General features: G+C 43.3%; 1 protein-coding gene across 1 annotated transcript in view; it reads right to left on the reverse strand.

Moving 5' to 3' along the window:
• Window positions 1-2,525: 2,525 nt before the first annotated feature.
• The window catches only part of LOC119656183 (RNA binding protein fox-1 homolog 1-like), a 64,199-nt gene continuing 43,177 nt past the window's right edge, over window positions 2,526-23,547 (reverse strand). Inside the window, exon 2 of the mRNA XM_038062533.1 lies at window positions 2,526-3,489. Within this exon, the coding sequence (XP_037918461.1) occupies window positions 2,526-3,489 (964 nt within the window). The remainder of the gene's footprint in view (window positions 3,490-23,547) is intronic.

A 23,547-nucleotide genomic window follows, 5' to 3' on the forward strand; every position in this document is an offset into this window, starting at 1 on the left:
AAATGGACGAATCGCACAGATTGCTCTTAGCTTGAATTGTTTTTTCTAGGCAAGATGACGATAATATGAACGAATCTAAATCGACGATGGGTTGGTGTCAGAACGAGATTTTTATAGTGAATTCCAAGATTAAAAGATTAGAGTGCACTAAGAATATTTGCATAAGTTGCCAGAAGTCAATGCCCGTGGTGTACTTTTAATACTATTGAAATGTAAGTTGGAGCATTCTATTGAATGTTTCGTATTTTTATCATTTTGAGAGAACTAACATTTTTTCGCTTGCGTCTTAGTTTACATCATCAGCAATACAGCGTTCCATTGTTTTCTGTCCTGCTCTGTAACCTTGGGTTTAATTAATTAATTTTCTTTTTTCATCCATTTTTCCAGTAAGCATGACAATTAGTTTTGTTGTGGCTTTGATTTTCAATTTTGGGGATGAAATTGAGAGTTTGTGGCGGTGCTGGCAGAAATTCGAAGTGGAACGATCTGAATTTGCGTGGGTGTGAAATTCACTTATTTTTTTTTAGATTAGAGACTGACTGCTTAATATGAATCTGAATAAATGTCTATAGTAATTGCAGTAGCAATGTGGCCAGCATTATATTCGCTTGACTCTCCTGACTCTCTCTTCTTACTTTATTATAATTCCGGAAAATTGAGTAGGAAGACAACTGCAGTCAGTGAAAGCAGGATTTTCGTCAACAGCAACCAGACTGCACCCTCATTTTTCATTTCTATCAAATTAGAGGGAATTTTCCAATTAGCGGCATCGTGAAATCTCAGTTCATCTTCATCATGAACGGCACAACAACCAGTGTCCGGTCTAAGCCCGCCTTAGTAGGGAATTACAGACATCTCGGGTTTCCATCGTCAATTCGATATTCCTAAAAGCTACCTGGGGTCCTGTCCTACGTCATCACTCCATCTGAGACAGGGTTTGCCTCGTCTTCTTTTTCTACCATAGATATTGCCCTTATAACCTTTCCGAGCTAGAGATAGATTCAACCATATGGATTAGGTGCCGCGCCTACCGCAACTTGTTGAGCCAGATTTACCCACGGTCGTATCCTCATATAGGGGACCAAAAATTCTTCGGAGAATTTCTCTTTCGGCTGCGGCCAAGAGTTTGTAATTTTTTTTGCTAAGAACCCAGGTCGCCGAGGAATACATTGTAATTTTTGACCCTAGATAGGAGAAACGATCAATGGTCTCAAAATTGTAGTCACCTATCTTAATTGTTCTGATTTGACCAGTACGATTCATTATTGTTGATTCTTCGGTTTTTGGCGCTGACGTTGCCACCATATACTTTGTCTCAGTTAGTGTGGTAAATTTGGTGATTTGGGAATTTGTACAATTTTGCTATTTTCCAAAGAATCCTTTTTGGTTTTCTATAATATAATTTTGAAATTAAACGAAATTTTGAAAAATATGCATATGAAATGAAAATTGGTGGTGTTTCTATCAGTCTCCTGTTCACTCTTTTGTATAATTTTCAAGGATGCTGGGCTTCAGTTTCAGTATCACATCCATTCACATGTGCAAGTTATAAGCATACGATAGCAGGAGACCACAAAAACGAACATAAATAGCAACAACGAATCATGCTAGAACCCGGAGCGCGAAATTGGGGAGGCTGATGCTCGACCAAGTGGACGATCGTGTGTTTTGCAATCAATATTGGACGTCTCCCAGGTGTGGAAATCAATAAGCCTATTCATTTAGTATTAAGTAGTATAGAGTAAGAGTAGTATTTTTTCATCTAAAAGTATTTTCCGTCTTTCTTCAGCTCTTACCAGGAATCTTACGAAACGAGAATGCTAGGATGGGATGGGATGGGATCAAACGAGAATTTGACTCGTAGACTCCACGAACGTAGTAGAACACTCTTTATTTTTTATTTTTCACGATTCTACTGAAGTAGGTTTTGATTCTAAGCCCTATCCTGTTGCATGGGTCTTTAGCACGTTGTCAACTTACGATATTTTTCTCCTTCAAGTGATTGCTACACGGCATTTGCGACAAAATAAGAGGAGACCGATGAAGTTAAAAGAACGCTTCAATAGAACATTCTGTCCTGGAATTCCAATAGGGAACCCTAGAAATGTAGTTTCAACGAGATGTTTAGTACTTCTTCTCCTTAAAGTATTTTATTTTTTTTACGTATTTCGAATATTTAAATTTTAATTTAATAATGTAGGGCGATACAAAATGGATGGTAAACTTCAGTACAAAAATCAGTATTAATGTGTTCACCGCCGCGGTTGGAAACAGAAGAGACCGGCTTATTTCCATGCGGTCCTTACTGTCCCAACCAACGGCATTTTTCCACCGCTAATTCTCCACTCCCTTGGTGCGTTCTAAAATGAGTGAGTGGAGAGTTCCGCGCCATCTATCCGTCCGCATCCGCAACATTCGAAATAAATTTCGAATGCTGCAGATCCTGCCGCGCCACATCACTCCGCCCCCAGACGAAACCTAGGGGTGTTGTAGGTGGTAACTGAGTGGCTGCGGTTGCTGAAAGATTAAGTGACGATGTGCCCACAGCACTCAAGAACGGCCATGTTATCGGCAACCGATATTCTTCTGGCCACTGAACGCAAACCTTTAGTCAGACAAACTGATGGTTGACCATTTGGTACTGCCGGTGTTTTCTTAGTTTGAACACGCGCGGTAGCGTTATTCACCTCAATCTTGCGTCCCTCAACCACAGTGCCGTGAAGACGTTCGCGTGCTCGCTCCGCATCGCTACTATTAGCGAATGTTACAAAACCGAATCCCTTACTGCCCCTTTCATTGAAAATTATTTCTACGTCCAAAATAGTTCCGAATTGCCCGAACATTGCTCTCAAATCTGGGTCACGAAATCTAAATGGAATATTGGATACATGGAGTCGCTTTGGTTGACTCTTTTGATCTGCAGAGGCTAGTGCTGCAGCCGATACAAGTGCAAGTGAAGTTGCAGAAGCTGCGGCCGGTGTAGTTACAGCAGTTGTCACAATCCCACCACCAGCTGCTGACGCCGCTCCCCCAATTCCTGTTACTATCGCTGTAGGGACTGTTGTTTGTGACGCTACTGTGCTTGAGGACGCCATTGATGGGAGACCCAAAACTGGCAAACCTGCAGAGTTTGATGAGGGTCTACAAGTCGCGACTGTTCCAGTTGCTACTCCGGGACTGGCGACGATTTCACTGCTCGCGAATAAAATTGTATTTATTGTATCTGTTGTTGTTACGGTGTTGGTGCTGCTATTGCTCAATCCACTGCTGCTCATGGACAAAGCGCATCCAACTGAACTCGCTATCGAGGAATTTGGCGGCATTCCGTTGAGGGCTGTATTTGTGTTCACAATTCCACTACTGCCTCCACCTCCTCCAGTACTGGAAAGTGTCTGCTGCTGTTGTTGAGCCACCGTTGTTTCCGATTTCGTTTGCTGTAATAAATCAGGTGTTTGTTGTTCAATTCCATTTGCTAGATTACGATTGTTACTATAACAGTGATTCCTCAGGGGTAAAAGACCAGAAAGAAGTGCCAAATATTTTCATGCATGACAAGTTTAACTAAAATTTGCTTTCGAATGCTGCAGATCCTGCCGCGCCACAGGTCGGCGGGGAAGGTTCTTTTCCGGGGAAACTGCCCCACCTGGGAAAGTAGATATTTTTGAAGTTTTGTTTGTTGAGTTAGAAAGAAATTAGAACCGTAATTTCAACTCAGTCTACAATTGTACTATCCACTGAAGCCAGCTTCCTGTCTGCTTTGCTCTCTGCTTTACATTGACTACAGATAATCGCGTCGACCACTTTAATATTATTAACAATAAGGATTCTCCTATTAATCTATCACTGGCCACCACCACCAGCGCCCCTTTATCTTTTAAGTACGTAGGATCGTCCGAGCCTAAATGCTTGACACTTAGTGCTAGTATTAGGTATGATCCGGCATCTGTTGAGATTGTGTCCTATCGGAAATAATAACCGTTGGTGCGACAATCCAATGGGATCAGGGCCTTGAAGTATGTCAGAGCACTTCATTCAAGACCGTAAGGGTACACTACCGGATTACAGTACCCTGTAGGGGGCAATGTGGTCAGCATTGCGCTCGACCAAAATTATTACCCTGATTTGACTAAGGTACACATTCACTATGAAAAAGAATCTGCAATTGGTCATTGGATATGAATTCTAGCAAGACCGGCTTATCGTCGTCATATAGTTGAACTAGAAGCAAAATAACATACAAGGGAGGCACATATTATGATAAATCGAAAACTTTGGAAGTCATTATAATAATAATCATTGGCGCGACAATCCAATAGGATCGGGGCATTGATGTATGTTAGAGCACTTCATTCAAGACCCTAAGGGTACACTACCGGATTACAGTACCCTGTTGGAGGCAATATGGTCAGGATTGTGTTCGCCCGTGATTATTACCTTGATTCGACGTCAAGTCACGATACAAATTCGACTGCCACCAGTGAGATTTGAAATGCGACCTTCCGTACGACAAACTATTACTCTAACCACTGAAGTGATAACTTAAAGATCAATGTCCCGTTAGAAACCTTATTATGTGTCCTAGGACCCTCAGGTTTCTTCATAAAGATTTTAGCCTGCTGACAGGAGCCAATCTATTAGCCTCTTTATGGTCAAAGATGTACGAATTCCCAGGCACCAATATCAGGATCGCCTTGTTTAGTCGACCGATTTTCAGCACCACCTGCAGGCCATCAAAAATGGAATAATAAGATGTCCTGTTCAGTAACGGGGCCGGCTCGTTTTGATCAAATGCGCCATTTCTCTCAGTCATAGACTAGGCTCGCGAAATATTAATTATGTTATAAATAAATCAGTGCAACAGCCAACTCTTGTCGGTGAGCAAAATGTTTTGTTGAAGTATCTAATAGATACCTCCAATAATAAAAATACGAACAGCCGTTTTTGCATAGGTAACTTAAAAAATTTATTTTGAATATACTTCAATTTCTTTTACACTCCTATCGCTTGTACCAAGGTCCTGGAAATTCCAAGAAAATCAGGGAATATCGCTGAGAATTATGAAGATTATTGTAGTGAAAGCTCTTGTATTTCTTGTAAAGTGCCGAATATTTGAAAGGTAATGAAAGGGTTTCATTATTTATTTTATTTCCGAGTTATCACAATCTCGGCAGATGCCGGATTTTACCTAATACTAGCACTAAGTGCCAAGCATTTAGGCTCGGACGATCCTACCTACTTAAAAACTAAAGGGGCACTGGTGGTGGTGGCCGGTGGTAGGTCAGTGGGAGAATCCGTCCAGTACTCCCCGCAACATCGAGCACGTATGCAGAATGGTGTACTTCTGCATGGTTTGAACCAGACTGTGCGAAAGTCCCAGGACATCAAGGGAAGCCGTCAGGGATTTAGGTACAATACCTGTAGCTGACAATATTATGGGAACTACAACCACCCGCTCGAGACGCCAAATTTCTTTGATTTCCCGAGCCAATGGCTCATAGTTCACCTTCTTCTCCACGTATTTCCGTTCAATGTTGCTATTATGGGGGATAGCAACATCAATAATATACGCGGAGCGACCCGTCTTGTCAACTAGCAGTACGTCAGGCTTGTTGTGTGCGGTATGGCGATCAGTCAGAACTTGCCGGTCCCAATACATGCTGTAAGCAGAACTATCAAGTACTGCTTGCGGCTCATATCGGTAAACCGGACATGTTCCCGTGATCAGCCCATGCTTATATGCAAGGTTTTGATGGATAACCTTACATACAGCATTATGCCTGGTTATGTATTGCACCGGTGCCATAACAGTACAGCCAGAAATGAGATGGTCCAACGTCTCTAACGCCGAACCACACATTCTGCACTGGTCGTTCTCCACCCGTTCTTTCATGATGAGCTTTTTATAAGCTCGGGTGGCGACCACGCCATCCTGAATGGCACACATGAACCCCTCCGTCTCAGCAAAGAGCTCCCCAGCACACAGCCATCTGTTCGACAGATGCAAATCGACAAATGGCTGCCAAAGACAATTCACGTGTTTACCGTGCATTGCCTTCGACTTCCATTCCTCGATCCGCTCTTGGTCCGACTTCACCCCACTCAGAGGATTGAAAGATCGATCCTTCAAGTTAAGTGGAGTCAGTCCACAGTCTGCCTTACAGACAGCCGCATGCAAGGGACTCGCCTGCTCTTTGCTGTAAAAATAAGCACGCAGCGAGTCGACTTGGCGATGATGTTGTGCCGCCACGTCAACCACGCCCCTACCTCCGATGTCACGAGGCAGGTTCATCCGCTCCACGGCAGACTTTGGGTGATGCATTCGGAATTTGGACATAGTTGTCCGTATCCGCCGCTGGACGTTTTCCAGGTCGGTCTTCGTCCACGGCAATATTCCGAATGCATAAGCCAGTGAAGGGATAGCGAATACATTCAACGCGCTTATTTTATTCTTCCCCGAGAGATGCGATTTCAGCACCAGCTTTACACGTCGCAGGAATTCGGACAGCAGAGCTTCCTTCAGATCACCAACTCGAGCATGGGTTCCTTGCAGAATTCCTAGGTACTTGTAGAAGTCTGTCTCGGTCATAGCTTCGATGTGGAGGTCACCAATGCTATGTCCGGCATGCGGCTCGTGATGACCTTTGCGAATGGCTTGGATTCGACATTTGTCTAATCCAAACTCCATCCGAATATCACGGCTGAACATGTCTATTATTCTCAACAGACTTCTAAGATGGTTGTCAGTACCAGCATACACCTTGATGTCATCTAGGTACATCAAGTGTGTCAGTTCGCACTTAGCACGTAGGCCATATTTTATTGCAAAACCATGCCCTCTAGCATCATTCAGTAGCCATGAAAGGGGGTTCAGTGCCATACAAAACCAAAGAGGACTCAATGAATCCCCCTGGAAGATGCCCCTCCGTATACGGATGGGCTCTGAGGTATTAGCACCCTCAGATGTACGGACTGATAAGGTGGTATGCCACCCTTCCATGACTGTCGCCAAAAACTTTATTAGTTTCGGATCAATGCGATACAGATGTAGGATGTCGATTAGCCAGGTATGCGGAACGCTATCAAAAGCCTTGGCATAATCGATATAGCAACTGAAGAGGTTTCTTTGGCCTCTAGTTGCTTGTCCTACAACTACCGAGTCGATAATGAGTTGCTCTTTGCAACCCCTTGACCCAACTCGGCAGCCCTTCTGCTCCTCGGACAGAATGTTGTTGGTGTCGAGGTGCGCATTGATCCTTCCACTAATAATGGACGTGATGAATTTGTAGAGGGTTGGTAAGCAAGTGATCGGTCTTGTGTCTGCGGGGTCCTGCACCGTGTCCTTCTTAGGGATAAGGTAGGTAATCCCCGCAGTGAGGAAAGGTGGAAATTCCTCCGGCCGACTCATGACCTCATTTATACTGCGTGCCAACCAACTGTGTACGCTGGTAAATTTCTTATACCAGAAATTCTGCACCCGATCCAGACCTGGGCCCCTCCAGTTCTTCGAGCTGTTTATGGCTCCTCGAACTTCCTCTTCGGTAACATCCGCGAAATTCATGCCAGGTGTATTGACATGGCGGGTGCCTTCGGCGGTGATTCACTCAGCATGCTCAGCATGCTGGGCAGGTAACCCCCAAAGTCCACCCCAATACTCTTTCGCTTCCGTCACCGAGAACTGTATTGTCTGGGTGCTCTGTTGGGATTCGTTGAGAGATCTGAAAAAGCTCCGCTGGTTCCTCGCGTATGTTGCATTCTGGACACGTCTGGAATAACTTTCGCCATACCGCCGTAACCGACTGCATATGACAGAAAGTTTCTGTTTTAGTGTGTCCAGAATTTCAACTACGGGTGTCTCACAGGGGATGGCATAGTTCCGGTAAACCCTCTGCACTTTGTTTCTCACCCGTCGGCTGGCACTGCCAGTGCTGATCTGAATCAGTCTAGCAATGTCCTGCCTTAGTGAGTCCCGCCGACGTTCCAGACGAATTTTCCATGGTGGATCTCTTTTCTCACTCAAACCAATAACACGAAAGCGAATCTTCTGACCGTGCAATCTGATAGCCGCAACTGCACCACAATACACAAGTGATTGTAGTTGCAGCAGCGACATATCAGCACACAGTCGAGATGCAATCTCATCATTGATTTGAGATAGAATTCCCGGAGTTGCTGGAGATGCATAGAGCCTGGGAATGCCTGGTCTATGCAAAGGATCCATATCCGAGAATTCTATACACGCTCTTTGGAATTCGTCCCGAACCTCAGCGGAAACCTCAGCTGGACGGTGGAGAAGAGTGCTTCGGCGAGTACTGAACCTGTTGCCAGCAGTGCGGCGTGGTGTTGTTGATGCCGCCGCCTCTGCCCCCATCGACTCTCGGTCACCAGTTTCCCCGATGACTTCAAGTCGAACACGTTCCCTGATGGTGGCCGGGATTGTGTCGCTGCGAGTAATAAAGCGGTACTGGTCTGCGACTCGCTGCACAGTCACGTGCGCGAATTGCGGGAAACGCTCGACGAATCTCTGGTGCAACAAGGGGCGGTAAGATGTTGTACCCGCCCCCGCCGTTATTTCGTAGTAGGAGCGGATGATGAAGAGGTTCATTTCTTCAGTCCATTTCATCCGCTTCCTACGCGAACCTGCTGAAGTGGTCGCCACAGGTTGTGGCGAAACAGCTGCAGCAGGCGGAGCTGTGCTCCTGGTCGTCGTGGCGCCTAGACGTCGAACCGCCCCACGACTAGCGGTTTCGACGCCGTGCTGTCCATTACGAGAGCCCGACCCAGTCACCAAGTCAGACGACTCCCGCCGGTTATCCGTACCGGACCTTAAATTTCTCCTTCTTCTCATTTTTGGTGGTGCATTTTATCCCTAGCTGCCAGGTGTGTAGATAGCTTCCTTAGTGAGTAATCTGCAAGTCTGCAAAGTTCCTGCACTTTCCTCGCCTACCCCCTGAGACGCTGCGGTGGCGTACAGCCATTCAGACTGAAGCTATCCATCCCTCCTCCTTTCACAACCGGGCTTGGGACCGGCTTCGGCGGAGTTGTTATTGTTGTGATATTAGATGGAAGTATTGGAAACTTCAGAGGGTCAGATCAGAACAATCGTATGGAGTGTGGATAAAAACTTTGAAGACGTAGAACAAGTGGATGATCTCGATCTAAAATTACGCTTTTCTTTCAATACATACGAGTATAGTCGAAAATAATCTACCATTTTGTTTGCCCCTTAGTATCTTTTTAACCAAGAGAGTAATATCAAAAGGTCCTAGTAAGAGTCTACGAAACGCTAGTTTCTTTTCTGTAAGAATGAAAAGTTTTTCTTGGACAACCAATGTCAGTATGAGCAGTAACGTAGGTAGCAACAAAATAGGGGTTGAAAACTTGAAAGGACAAAGAAAATGAATTATAAATGTATATCGAGTGTCGTCAATTAAATGACAGAATCAAAGAATGGGAATATGGTTACCAATAGATTTCCAGATTTCGATAAGGATGGCAAATGACTTGGTAAATGGTTATCTAGAAAAACACAATTGCTCAATCTTATGCAAAAGCTTTATATTCTTTAAAAAGGACATAATTACTAATAGTACCTTAATTTTATAAGTAGCTAACGTTATACAACCGTTAAAAAAGTTCTACTTGCATTTGAATGATGATCAAATATCACGAATTTATAACTAATGTAATGTTTAAATGCCTACAAAGGATCAGATCCTTTACTACTAGTTAATATCCTCCGAGATAACGTTTAAGTTCATTAAAGAATGCTTCCTTGTAACTTCTCTTCGTCTTTATAGTCCCCAATCATTGCTTCCGAACAATGATTTAATATCCTTGCACGAGGAGTTCTCGCGCTTTTCACTTTTTCAACGTTGATGACGTCGAACTGTGGCAAGTGCCACGACGTCGGAAAGAAAAACGCTCGCTTTTCGAACAAATGATATTCTCTGATTTCCCTACTTTTATCTTTTCTTAATTTCACTCCGCGCTGAACTTGTTGTAGCCTCACTTTTCCTTCGCGCCAACAAGCTACTTCTCCGTGTTGACTTTCGTTCTCTTCTTTACGAGATTCAACGTACAACGAACCGGCATTGAGATAAACTCGCACTTCTATATAGCGTGAAAAGAAAATTTAAATTCTTCGGGTAATAAATTTTCCGCGAACAGCAGCGAAAAAAAAAATAAGGAAAAAAAAAATCGGGAAAAATTGGATGGTATTGCTTGCCAGGCGGATCCTTGAGCGTGGAGCGCACGTGGAGAAGAGGTTATTATCATACAGTTGTTGGGAAGTACTTGCCGGCATTATTACTCCTACTACTGGTGTGGAGTTCCGATCCAGTTTTTTTTTTGCTTGGCACTCTTGTATGTCAAGGTCGCTCCTGTTGTTGTCAATGTTAATTACTATCGATTTTTTTATAGTAAAATATACCACCCCATCTAGCCTGTTCATTTACATTCATTTACGAAGCGAGCACAGAAGGGAGGGAAAGAAAGAAAAATTCAAGTGCGAAAACGTCTTGGGAATGTCTGGCACTTCGAGACTGAGTTTAAAAAGGACTTGTGAATTAATGTTATGCAAATTATAATCAATCTTTGACACAGTTTTGCCCTGCACCTGTTGAAGTAATTTTCATTGTTGTTTCTTTCCTGGAGGAGGAAACTTAATTGTTTGGTTTCTCGCTTTTTTTAAACCGCGGAAATGTTTTGAAAGAGTGTTGATTTAGGCGATTGAATTTTATTTGGATAGAGTTTAACTGTGGATCCTTGTAAACTTCTAATTCAGTTGGTATACATATGAAATCCACTGTTCGATCGAGCCCACTCCGTTTGTGTGTTAATATGAAGTAAAACATCCAAATGCTTTTAAATCTAGATTTTTCATATCTATGATAATAAAATGACTTTTCCAAGCTAAATATTTGTGAAATTATTCAAAACAGTTGAAAATATTCTCGCCATTTCCAAATCACATTCCATGGATATAATACGCCCTTCTAATTTCCTGCGTGACCATCTTATTTACTTATGTGTACTTCACCCTCGCAAGCAGTCCTGCATTTGGTTGGCCGACTTTGTTCCATAAATCCACCCTCTGTTCCGTTTTTTTGAACAAGGGCTACATACATAAGTCGATTGACCAACATACAAATGTGATTAGTCGGCCATTTTGTCGCTCAAGTCTGGGTAGGGACAGTTGTTGCTTCGTGAATGCTTATATTCGGTGGCATGACAATGAGTTTTGGTTTGTTTCATTTCATTATAGAAATGATAGTGTAACACATTGTTCAATAAGTCCCGGGACTAACTATGAAAACAACATTTTATCGGCAAAATTCTTTATTATTCATCAACAAAATCTCCTTCAAAGGTAATGCAATCATTCCAAACCTTCTCTAACTTTTCAATGCCATGTTTGTAGAACGATTTGTCTTTTGACTCAAAATGAGCCTAAGTAGCAGCGATCACCTCCTCATTTGAGCCAAATCTTTTTCCCTGGAGCATGTTTTTGAGATCCGCAAAGAGCCGGTAGTCACTGGGGGCCAGATCCGGCGAGTACGGAGGATGAGGAAACAGTTGGAAGCCTAATTCGTTGAATTTGGTCATCGTTTTGATTGACTTGTGGCACGGTGTGTTGTCTTGCTGAAAGATGACTTTCTTCTTCTTCATGTGTAGGCGTTTTTTTCGCTATTTCGGCCTTCAAACGATCCAATAACACTATGTAGTAGTCGCTATTGATGGCTTTTCCTTTTTCGAGGTAGTCAATGAAAATTATAATATTCGCATCCCGGAATACGGACGCCATCACTTTGGTGGCCGACTGTTGTGTTTTTGCACGCTTCGGGCGGCTTTCACCGGTCATACGCCATTCAGCTGACTGCCGACTTGACTCCGGAGTGAAATGGTGAATCCATGTTACGTCCACTGTCACATATCGACGCAAAAAATCCGGTTTATTGCGAGTAAACAGTGCCAAACACCTCTCCGAATCATTGATACGTTGTTGCTTTTGTTCCATTGTGAGCAAACGCGGCACCCATTTGGAAAAAACCTTTTTCATAGCCAATTTTTGGTGCAAAATAGCAAATGCAGTATCAGTTGATATGTTCACCATCTTATCTATCGCATGCACTTTCATTTTGCGGTCACCCATCACGTTTTTCAATACTTGCTTGGTGTTTTCGGGAGTTACTGCCTCATTTGGCTGACCCGAACGTTCCGCATCATTTGTATCAGCACGACCGCGTTTCAAGTCAGCATACCACCGACAAATGGTTGTTTTCGACGGAGTAGAGTCCGGATAACATTTTTCAAGCCATTGCTGAGCTTGAACAGTGTTTTTTCCCATTAGAAAACAATGTTTTATCAACACACGAAACTCGTTTTGGTCCATTTTTTTCACGATTGCAAAGGTAGCGTCACTTTGACCACTATAGCTTTCTTGGTTATGTTTCGAATTACATGAAATTTTGACACATCTTATCTGAAGGTTGGTACTTCCGAACCTTGGTATATAAATGGCATTATTAGCACCATTTCTACGCTAGTCCCGGGACGTATTGAACGATGTGTTATTACTTAATGAGGATATTTTTAATCATGAGAGTAATGAGCTATCGCCAATAACTGTTTGTAAGCGAAATTAGAGATATCTATTCTTGCGCAGAACCCCGAGCGTATTGCTTTTTTTTTAAATTTTAAATTGATTAAGTTTCTGCTTCACAAGCGCCAGCATTACAAATAATAATCCATCCAGATATTAATGACAAATTTCGTTTTTGCGATTAATCCAACCATTAAGCCTTCTTTAGACTACAGCAGAGTCATTTCCCTGCAGCATCCTTGACACATGAGATTGCGCCTTTTATACATACGCGTGTGTCCTTTATCTGACTGAAAGTTATTTAAATATTTCGTCGGTTTCTGATTGTCATTTAAAAGACTCATAGCGGTTAGCTACTCACACCCACCTATCATGGACGTGATTCCTCCACTGGATCAAGTGTGTATTCTAGACAAGATGGCACTTAAACGTTCGCATATATTATATGGCAGGGCGTTTGGAAATTTATGCGTGTATTTATTTACATTTTGCCTCCTTAATGGTTAAACTTTTTTCAGTATCGCTTACCTCACGAAACTGGCAACATGCAGGTTATATTATGCTTTCGTTTATCTTTCATTTTGTGGGATGTGCGACTATAGGAACGGGACTGAGATTTGGAAAAATCTCGTCCTTAACAACACATGGAATGTATGCTGGCATATGTACATAATTACATACATACATGAACGCATAAATGAGATAAGTTTTTCGCATCAGTACACACTTATTAGATATGTGTGTACAAGTAAATCCTTCGCCATGTATGCTATGCTAAATTGCCAAAGCAGTCACAGTGAGTATCTTAAAGATACCTACTGCTGAAGGATCATAAGCCTTCCTGAATATATTCTACTTTCCTTGACGGGAAATTGAACATGTGATTACAATTTAAATATTAAAATTCCTGTAACCACGGTATTCATCTTTTTTCTGAAACAACCTGCATCGTATACTCTGTAGGTATGCTGGTATGCTTCGCTTTACTTCAGCATCGATATGGTGTACGCTGTTTGAGGGGATTCCATGGAGAAAGGAGAAAAGGAAAGCAGGAAAAAACTGATTTAATGGATTCTGAATACTATAGTGGGCTGTGAGTTATTTCTCGGTGAATTGTAAGGCAGACATTGTTTCATGTTAGTAGCTGGGAATTCATCGAGGAATCCCTAGGATGAGTTCGACTTTTTTGGTTATGGTATTCGAATTGACGCTTTAAGGTGTAATCCATGTAAAATAAATCGAGGAAATCGTATATATATATATGCTTATTTTTGGTCAAATAATGATTTGGCTGTGGAGATAAAACCTTATTTACAACAAAACAAACCCTTAGTAAAGTCGGTTCACTGTCGGTCTTCCTGTTTATCTATTCGTCCGCTTTTCTGTATGGGTATCAGCCGATTCATTTGCCTGTATGGCAATGTCCATCCATCCATCTTGTACCCAAATGCTCCTACATTAGAAATCCACAAAACCTTTCATATCTCTAGCTCCGAGCTTCCGGTCTTCTACTTGTTAAGGTTTTGTGTGAAACAAAACCTTATTAGAATCGAAACGGTGTCTGTCTGTCCGTCTGTCCGTCTGTCTGTCTGTCTGTCTGTCTTTTTTTTTTTTATGGATGGAGGTTGAAATCTTAGAAAGACACTGCCGCGCCAGGTTGCAGCAGCGTGTGGGATTCTCACCCACTAAAACCACCCCCACTTTCTCCTTTTTCCTTCCCCGCGGGACCGCTGGACTGCGCTTTACGCGACCACGCCTTCCGTTCTTCGCGTCCTCCTTGCGCGCTCCGCTCTTGCCAGTTCCTCTTGTATTCGTTTGATGGCGGTGTTCACCGCACACCAGTTTCCCTCCGATTTCAACATTTCCCCGACGATGTTCTGCGGGCTTAGAGTGGTTTTCAGGGAGTCTTCCAGACTCCTCCTTTCTGAGAGAAATCGTGGACAGTGGAACATAACATGCTCCGGGTCTTCAGGTGTGCAACCACATTCAGGACACAAGGGAGAATCATCCAGCCTGAATTGGTGCAGGTACTTCCTGTAACCGCCATGTCCTGATAGAAATTGCGTCAGATGGTAGTTAATCTCACCGTGTCGTCGCTGGATCCATTCTTCAATACGGGGAATCAAAGTGTGGGTCCAGCGACCCCTCTGCGAGTCATCCCACCGTTTCTGCCACTTCTCCAGCGACTCTCGCCTTGCCGCCTTTCGGCATTCTGCATCCTTTTCAAGAGGATTCATTTTCCTTGTCTCGTACAGGCAGCGTGTCTCACTTGCCAGAATGTCTATCGGGATCATTTCCGCAATAACACACGCTGCCTCGCCTGATATTGTTCTGAAGGCGCTGCACACCCTTAGCGCCACTAAGCGGTAAGTCATATTCACTCTCCTACGATTACTCTCACACGCTAATGCTTCCTCCCAGACTGGTGCCGCGTATAATAGTGTGGAGCGAACCACTCCGGCCACAAGTAATCTGCGACTGTACCTTGGACCTCCAATGTTAGGCATCATCCGCGCTAATGATACGCTGGTATTTGCCGCTTTCTCACAGGCATAGTCCAGAGGTCCCTTGAAATTGATTTTAGCGTCAATCATCACCCCTAGGTATTTGATAACCGGCTTCGAAGTGATAACGTGACGTGAATATTAATCGTATTCCTCTTCCTACGATTGGTAATCAAGACCGCCTCCGTCTTTTGTTCCGCAAGGTCAAGTTGAACCATCTCCAGCCACGCTTTTATGGCGCTAATGGTTTCGTTAGCGTACATTTCAACGTCTTTAGGCTCTTTCGCGACGACAACCACATCTAGATCATCTGCGAAACCGATTATCGTGGCCTCCTTTGGCACGGGAAGGACAAGGACTCCATTGTACATGACGTTCCACAGGAGAGGACCTAACACTGAGCCCTGTGGTACTCCTGCGGTGACGGTGCACTGCTTGGATCCCTCATCCGTGCCGTACCACAGTGTCCTCTTCGAAAGGTAACTGTTGAGGAACTTAGTCAAGTAACTAGGGACACCCGTGTTAGCCAGTGAACTTTTTATCCACTCCCAGCTTGCGGAATTGAACGCATTTTTGATGTCCAATGTCACTACGGCACAGCATTTTTTAGACGACATCGCGTCTCGAGCCAGCTTCAAAACAACGTCTACGGCGTCGATCGTTGAGTGGGCTTGACGAAATCCAAATTGTCGCTCCGATAGTCCATCCTTGTATTCGATGATAGGGAGCAGTCTGTTGTAGATGACCCTTTCGAGCATCTTTCCTGCCATGTCGATAAGGCAAATCGGTCGGTATGATGATGGGTGTCCTGGGTGTTTATTCGGCTTCGGGAGCAAAACTAGTTTTTGCCTCTTCCACCGATCGGGGAAAATTCCTTCTATCATGCATGTCTCAAACACGCTGATAAACCAGTCGGGTCTGGTCTTAACAGCGAGTTTAAGGGCTCTATTGGGAACAGCATCCAGACCGGGTGCTTTGTTATCACCAATTCTACGGCAAATTTGCATAAGTTCCTCCTCAGTTACCGCAGGTATGGTGTAGACGTCCAGTGCTCGCTTGTGTTGTTTGCGCTCCCCTTTATCCGGGGGGAAGAGCGCCGTCACGATATCGAGCAGAAGATGCGGACAGGTCAATTGTGGTGTTCGCCCTCTCATCTTCTTCACAACTATCCTGTACGCTGTTCCCCAGGGGCTTTGGTCTGCCTCTGTGCAAAGCTCCTTGAAGCATTCTCGCTTGCTGGTCCGTATAGCCTGCTTAAGCCTACCTCGAAGGTTCACATATGCTAGCCGTTTCTCGTCGAAGTCTGGTCTTGCTCTAGATCGTTGGCAGATCCTTCTAGCACGAAAAAATGCATTCCGTAGCACTGCGATCTCTTCATTCCACCAATAGTTTGAGCGCCTTTTTGCGAGAACTCGTCGCCTCGGCATAGCAGCGTCGCATGCTCTTGTTATGCGTCCCATCATTTGCTCTACCTTTTCCGTAGCCGTTTCAGAAGCAACTTGCTCCTTCTATTTGGTTCACGGACCACTCTTTTCTTGACGATGTTTCTAATATGTTCAAAAACAGTTTGTTTTTTTTGGCTTGGTCGGTTTCGATTGCAAGGTAGAGGTGATCTCATCAGAAGCTGTCTCTACCTTTCGGAGCAGCATGACCGAAAGCGGCTTCCTTTTCCTTTGCTATTCTTATTTTTCTTCCATTTTATTTTTAATAAGACCATGCTTCAGTTTATTCTATTTATTTATTACCATCGCGTTTAACTTCATCAAAGAAATAAATCTACGACAGCGAGATATGCATTAAGCTGCACACAAACATCCATGACGAATGGGATTCGAACCCGGACCAACAAGATCGAAACGCGTTAAATTTGTAACAAATAATATTCATTATCGTTTTTTGATATGAGACATTAGACGACAGAGGTAAGACGAGGTTTCAACTTTGGTGTTCGTAATAAAAAATATGAAGAGAAACTTTAGTATACCATTTTATTGAGCGATAATAACTAAGCAGCTAATTAGTTGTGGTAAATCTCTTCATGAAGTAGTTATATACTCTTCATAAGTTGATATCGAACCTTGATCGTCGGGAAAATCTATCGATCGCGTCCTTCACTTTCGAAATCTGAGTAGTGATGCCCTATCTTCGCCAACAGAATCTGCCCAGGGCTTTTGTGGTTTTCCCACCGGACTTTGTCCCTCTGTTTTTTCTACATTCTGTTATACCTATGGATGTGTAAATATGTGTTCATGCACTTTTCTTTTCTGACTGTGCATGGGGTAGTGTTTGCTCATCTCTGGTGCGCAGACAAAAATGGCTATGGGAAGGATACCCAGAACATAAAACCACACTGGAAGACAAGAGGAGGAAACTTACGGTGCAGGGGCTCGGAACCCCAGTACCGACAGCTTTTGGGAGTGAGCAAGCGGGCTCCCGGTCGTCGATATCCCTCGACCGCAGTGCCTCGGTGGTGGACAACTTGGCCACCTTGGCATATAATGCTACAAGTGATTTGGATCTAGAGAAGGAGATGTTTAAGCGAAGTACAACCTAACCGAGAACACCAATAACAAGAGCAAACAAAGATGAACTGAAGGCAGATCGCTGGACAACAAAAACCATGATAACACCCCAACATATGTTAAAGATGCGCAAAAGCAGGAGGTACTCCATGACCAGGAAAGGAATCCATTCAAAAGAAGCGCGTCAACTATAAGATCTCCACCAATGTCGAAGACGGTAAAGGATAAGGTACAGTCAAGGTCTATAAACGCCAAAAGTGAAGGAGCGTATAAAAGGAGTAAGCCTGCCGGGGCTTATATGGAGCAGAGTCCCGATCCGGAGGAATTACCCTTCACCCAGCTTGGGGCCAAAATAGTTGAGCTGTCCGAGTTTATCAATAACAAGCACAACGTGCACCAAGCCATAAAGAATATGGTGAGGGCTATTAGAGTCTTCTATAATAGATCACAGATGGAGGAAAAGAATAATAAGGATACACCGAACCCCGCTGTGCCAACAGTATCACAAGCGACCCACGTGACGCCTAACCGTGCTAACATCGAATCCCGACGAAATAAACGAGTACGTGAAAAAGAGGGGGATCCTTCAAATAATCAGCAGGCGGAGAAAAAAAGTCGGACGGAACATTCTGAAAACCAACACCAACCGCTCAGAAGGAGGAAAGCGTATAGCGAATCTAGGAAACTCGACCAGCGTTGCAAAGCCCAAGACGAACGAAAACGATGGATGGACTAAAGTAACCAACAAAAAAGCGAAACGAAAAGCCAAACCTGTCCAGATGCGATTGTTATCTCCAGTAAGGGCAATCTGTCCTACGCGGAGATACTCAAAAAGGTCATAGCTGATCCCGACCTAAAAGATCTGAGCGGAAATGTAAACAGAATCCGAAGAACCCAAAAAGGGGATCTCATGTTCGAGCTGAAAAGATCCAGCGGCGGCAAAACTGATGACTTTCGCACTCAAGTGAAAAACTCACTTGGGGAGAATGCCGCAGTGCGTGCCCAAAAAGATGAGATCTACCTATAATGTAAGGATCTCGATGAAGTAACATCGAAAGCAGAAATTTGTATTGCTCTGAAGGAGCAATTCAAGTTGAAAGAACTTACAGAGGAGTCTGTTGTGGGCTTACGAAAAGCCTATGGTGGTACTCAACCGGCCACAATACGAGTACCAGCGGAGGCAGCGCAGATCTTGTTGGCTGCCGGAAGGGTTCGGATTGTATGGGTTTTTTACCGTTTAAGAGAACAAATTTCACTGAAGAGGTGCTTTAAATGCCTCATGTTTGGGCACTTCGCGAAGGCGTGCACCAGCAGCATTGATTGATCCGATCGATGCAGAAGGTGTGGGGAGAAAGGCCATATTGCCAGAGAGTGCAATAGGGACCCTAAATGGTTACTGCGCGAAGTAAAATGGGGACAGGCTAACCGGCATATTGCCGGAAGTAGTAAATATCCCGAATTTAGGAAGGCGCTCACTGAAATGAGAAAATGAGGTCTATTCAAATAAACCTGAATCATTGCAGGGTAGCTCAGGATTTACTTGAGCAGACCACATTGAACAGTAGGGGTGTCAGTCCATCTCATTGCTTTAACCTGACGTTTGCCTTAAACGCATTTGTCAAGCTATTATTGATTCTGACTTGCGTTGTTGATGGGAACTTTGTCATTCCTGTAAGGCTTATTAGCTTTGCAGGAATTTTCAAGTGAAGCATTACTTTTTATGGTACACTTCGGTGAATACCCTCGTATGCCTGCTTAAATTCAACAAATGTTTCAAGGACCAGAGGGAGATTATGCGGTGTTTCCAACGATTAATTAATTGAAGTAATAAAAACTTGTTGTTTCTTTTTCATTGGTGTGGGTATTTATTCTTGGAAATTTCGATATTTCGGGAACCACTTGTTCCCTTCATCAGTGCAAACAAGTTCTTCTTCTTGTTTGCACTGATGAAGGGAACAAGTGGTTCCCGAAATATCGGTATTTGCAAGAATAAATACCCACACTAACGAAAAAGAAACAACAAGTTTTTATTACTTCAAGTTTCAAGGACATCAATGTTGAGTTGCTAGCATTTTTCTAGCACTTGCTTGACCATAAATAGCTGGTCGATTGTCGATCTTCCAGACCGAAAACCTCCTAATTCTTGTCTATAGTATTTTCGTCAAGATTTGATAAGACGTACAAAGTAGTGAGAAGCTTCTGTAATTTACCCATCTCAACTGGCCACCTTTTTTGTGGATAGGGGATATTACACTTTTTGATCTGTTCTTGGTTAGAGATGAAAAGAACCAAATTAAGAATAGTTTTCATGGTCCATGATGAGCTCTTCGGGGATGTCATCTATACCTGACGCCTTGTTTCTTTTTTGTCATTTAATTTTTGACCCTATTTCTTGCAATGTTGATGGGACAATGTTCCCATTATCGTCGACCATAACTCTTGTAGGTCCTGGTGATTGTTCTTTGAAAGAAGACTCCATCTCTCACATATTTCACTTTCACCAACTATGACTGCCTTGTTTTTGCGTTTACAAAGGGTGGTTTTGGATTGATACATACGCCTTAGGCTCTTTACTACTTGGTAGGCTTATGGCAGGTGGGTAATGCTGTCTTTAATTTTCTTTGACTTCTCGTCAATTTCCTTCAATACTTCATGAATTTGTTTGTATTTTATTTTATATTTTGTGGGTTTCGGAACTGTTGAACAAGTTCATTGATTAGGCTGCGAGCTAAGTCGTACTTTGGAAGGTAGAAAGCACTGCTCGACCGTATTTCTTGACTTCACATAAGCATTTGACAAGGTCTAGCACGAAGGCCTCATCTACAAAATCAAGGAAACGCTACCTACGAATGCTTGCTCGAGTCCTTGCTACTAACAGGAGATTTGTTATTAAACGAAAACGCTCCACTTCACGAGAATCTAAACTCAAAGGGGAGATTCTATAAGGTAGTATCCACGGTCCTCAGCTTTACTTGATATATACTTCAGACTTGCTCACAAATGAGCGCCTATTTACTTCTACCTTCGCCGACGATACGATGATACTTTGTACACATTCCCAGTGTTGAATTTCGAGGCCTCCAGGATTACATGAAAGAGTTTGAACCATTGCTGCCTGCTATCAATGAAACAAAGTGGAGTCATATCACCTTGACATTGAAGAAGCGAACATGTTTTCTAGTAGAGCTTTAGAGCGTTTCCATTCCTTAGGCTAAGGAGACAAGTTACCTAGGAATATACCTATATGGAGGCCTAACTTGGAAAAAACATATTGCGACCAAAAAAACTCAGGACAACCGGAGATTAAAAAGAGATATATAAAGTGACATATAAAGCAGCGAGAAAGCCAATTTGAATTTGTTGTAGACAACTCTGGGGATCTGCTGATACATCCTACATCAAAGGACTAAGCTCCTTAGAAATCTTCCCTTCCTACCTGAATCAGTTCAGAATCTAATGGGCAGAGACTCTCCTGAAGCCAAGATGCTCTTTGATGATTTTCCAACAAGGATCTCTTCGCTAGATTCCACCATTCCACTAGATTTGTTTCGCATCGGACTTTTTAATTCAGTTTCATGGTGGTTCTGGTTTACGCCCATATGGTGGACAAAGCTCCTTGTGGGCTCAATGAGTGAAGTTGCGCTGTACAACTCGAAGGCCGTAGTCCTTAATTGCTCCAGAGGTATTAAGTAGGCCTCGCATTCACTCGTATGAATGCTGAGCCTCCACTCAGTATGAACCAGTACCGCTGCGCTAGTCATGACGGGGCTCTGATTGTGTACACGGCAGGTACTCGCGTTAGACTCCCATTTCACTGGAATTCTTGTAGACAAATCATTAGTGGGTTGATCAAAAAGTAATGATAAAAAATAAGCGTCTATGAAACAGGCATTACCTCAATAATATCTCAGAATTCCTGTCCTTGACGTTGATCATTAAGCGGAGGATTCGCGAATGATAGCCTTTACATATGCGACTTTCTGGGTAGATGCGATGTTGAGAACACCAGTTAGCAGCTTGCCTCGCCTTTTCTTCTTCAAGGCTTCGCGCCTTCGCCACATCTGCTCTATTGCCTATTATAGTGGCTCTCTCTTTTATGTAGTCTGTAGCCCCATGGATTTAAGTAAATGAAAGTCATAACATTCCCGGAATCCATGATTTCTGGACCAAAATGATGGATGTAAGTTCTATCTATGATCATGAAACAAGACAAAATTGGGATCAAATTACTCTGAAACATCTCAAGATCTGCTCTTAAAATATGTGTTAGGTGTTGCCTTCAGGTAAATATTGTATCTGATGGTCATCATCGTTCAATTTCTTTTGTTCTCTGCGTGGAACATGGATGGGTCATCTTGGCGGGGTCCATTTTCTGTCTGGGTTTTACCAGTCTAAACTTCTTCCACCAGCATGCAACTGTGGTACCTTTTTGAAAGATAAAACTTTCTTCTGGGAGGATATCATTATTAGAATGTTTTGGGTCTACTGTTAGGGAACTTAATCTATGATGGCGTTTTACGGCTCCCAGTAGCTAAGCTAGCCTTTGTCGTCGGGCTCACAGATAACGTTGGAATGATCATAACATCCAATCACCCCGAAGAAGTACAGATTTATGCGAACGAAGCTATATGGACGATGAAGTCTTGGCTTAAATATTTGGGGCTGGAGTTTATCGAACACAAAATGGTGTTAGTGCTCTTTATATGTTGCATGTTGTTAGCTCTCAGCTTCAGCTGAAATACTTGGAAGTAACATTTGACTCTAAGATGTGCTCCACCTAAAGCTTACGGGGCGGAAAGCGGCGACTATCACCAAGGCAAGGACGCTCTCAAATATAGGCGGCCCTAAACACAGTCGACAATTACTTTCATCGCGAGTCGTTAGCTCTGCCTTTTTATATGCGCCAATAGTGTGGGCGTCCGCGATAAAAATCGGAGAAAATCGTAGACAGCTTCAAGATGTATATCGGCTAAACGTTCTCCGAACATGTTGTACCTATCGGACAACACCTTCTGAGGCAGCACTCGTGATTGTGGGGATGATGGGGATATTCTAGTCGACGAGGCAAGCCATTTGTACGAGAATCAGGAAGCGAACCTAAACAAGGATAGTGAGTGATGAGGTCATTGGCTGCATGGCAAACAGCGTGGGACCAGACGGAGAATTGCCAGTGGACACACAGGCTTATCCCAAACATAAGTATGTGGACTATTCGGAACCACGATGAGACGAGTTATGATCAATTCCTAACCGGACACGGTGGGTACAGGAAGTACCTCTATAGGTTCGGTCTCAATGAATTGCCCGATTTTCCTATGTTTGAAGGTGCAGCCGAAAATGGAAAAGACGTTTTTTTGACTTGTCCAAGATTTAAAAGCTCAAAGAAACAGAGCTAAATATCCGTTTAACAGCGGAAAATCTGGTAAGGTGGAATGGTGCAATCAAATACCGTATGGGACGCAGTAGTTGCAATGGTGAAACGGATCCATCGTCACCTAAAAGAAGTAGAAGCGCAGCGGAGACATAGATGGGAAGCTACTGCAATTAACGCCGCGCAAAGCGGTAGCAACTCAACTAAGAACTGAACAGCTCTGCAAATCAATACTAGAATGGCGATCCGCGGGTGTGGTGAAAATGTGGGAAGTTTTAAGCGGTAAGAGTCCGGCATGCCAGATACGCGTCCATGATGGATTTCGAACAAGGTCCCGACGAAACTATAGTTCAAATGGATAGTGCGAACTTCACCTCATAAACTTTTGCTCAGAAAGTATCAACTAAATATTCAATTACCCCCTAAATTATAAAATTACAAATCAATAAAATATTTCCACTATTTTTTTCAACCCTGGAACAAATCCTTCCGTTAATTTCATTTTTATTTGTCAGTTGGGTCACCTCATGCAGCACTGAACCAGGGTGA

The sequence above is a fragment of the Hermetia illucens genome, chromosome 4, assembly GCF_905115235.1.
Source record: "Hermetia illucens chromosome 4, iHerIll2.2.curated.20191125, whole genome shotgun sequence".
Taxonomy (NCBI): domain Eukaryota; kingdom Metazoa; phylum Arthropoda; class Insecta; order Diptera; family Stratiomyidae; genus Hermetia; species Hermetia illucens.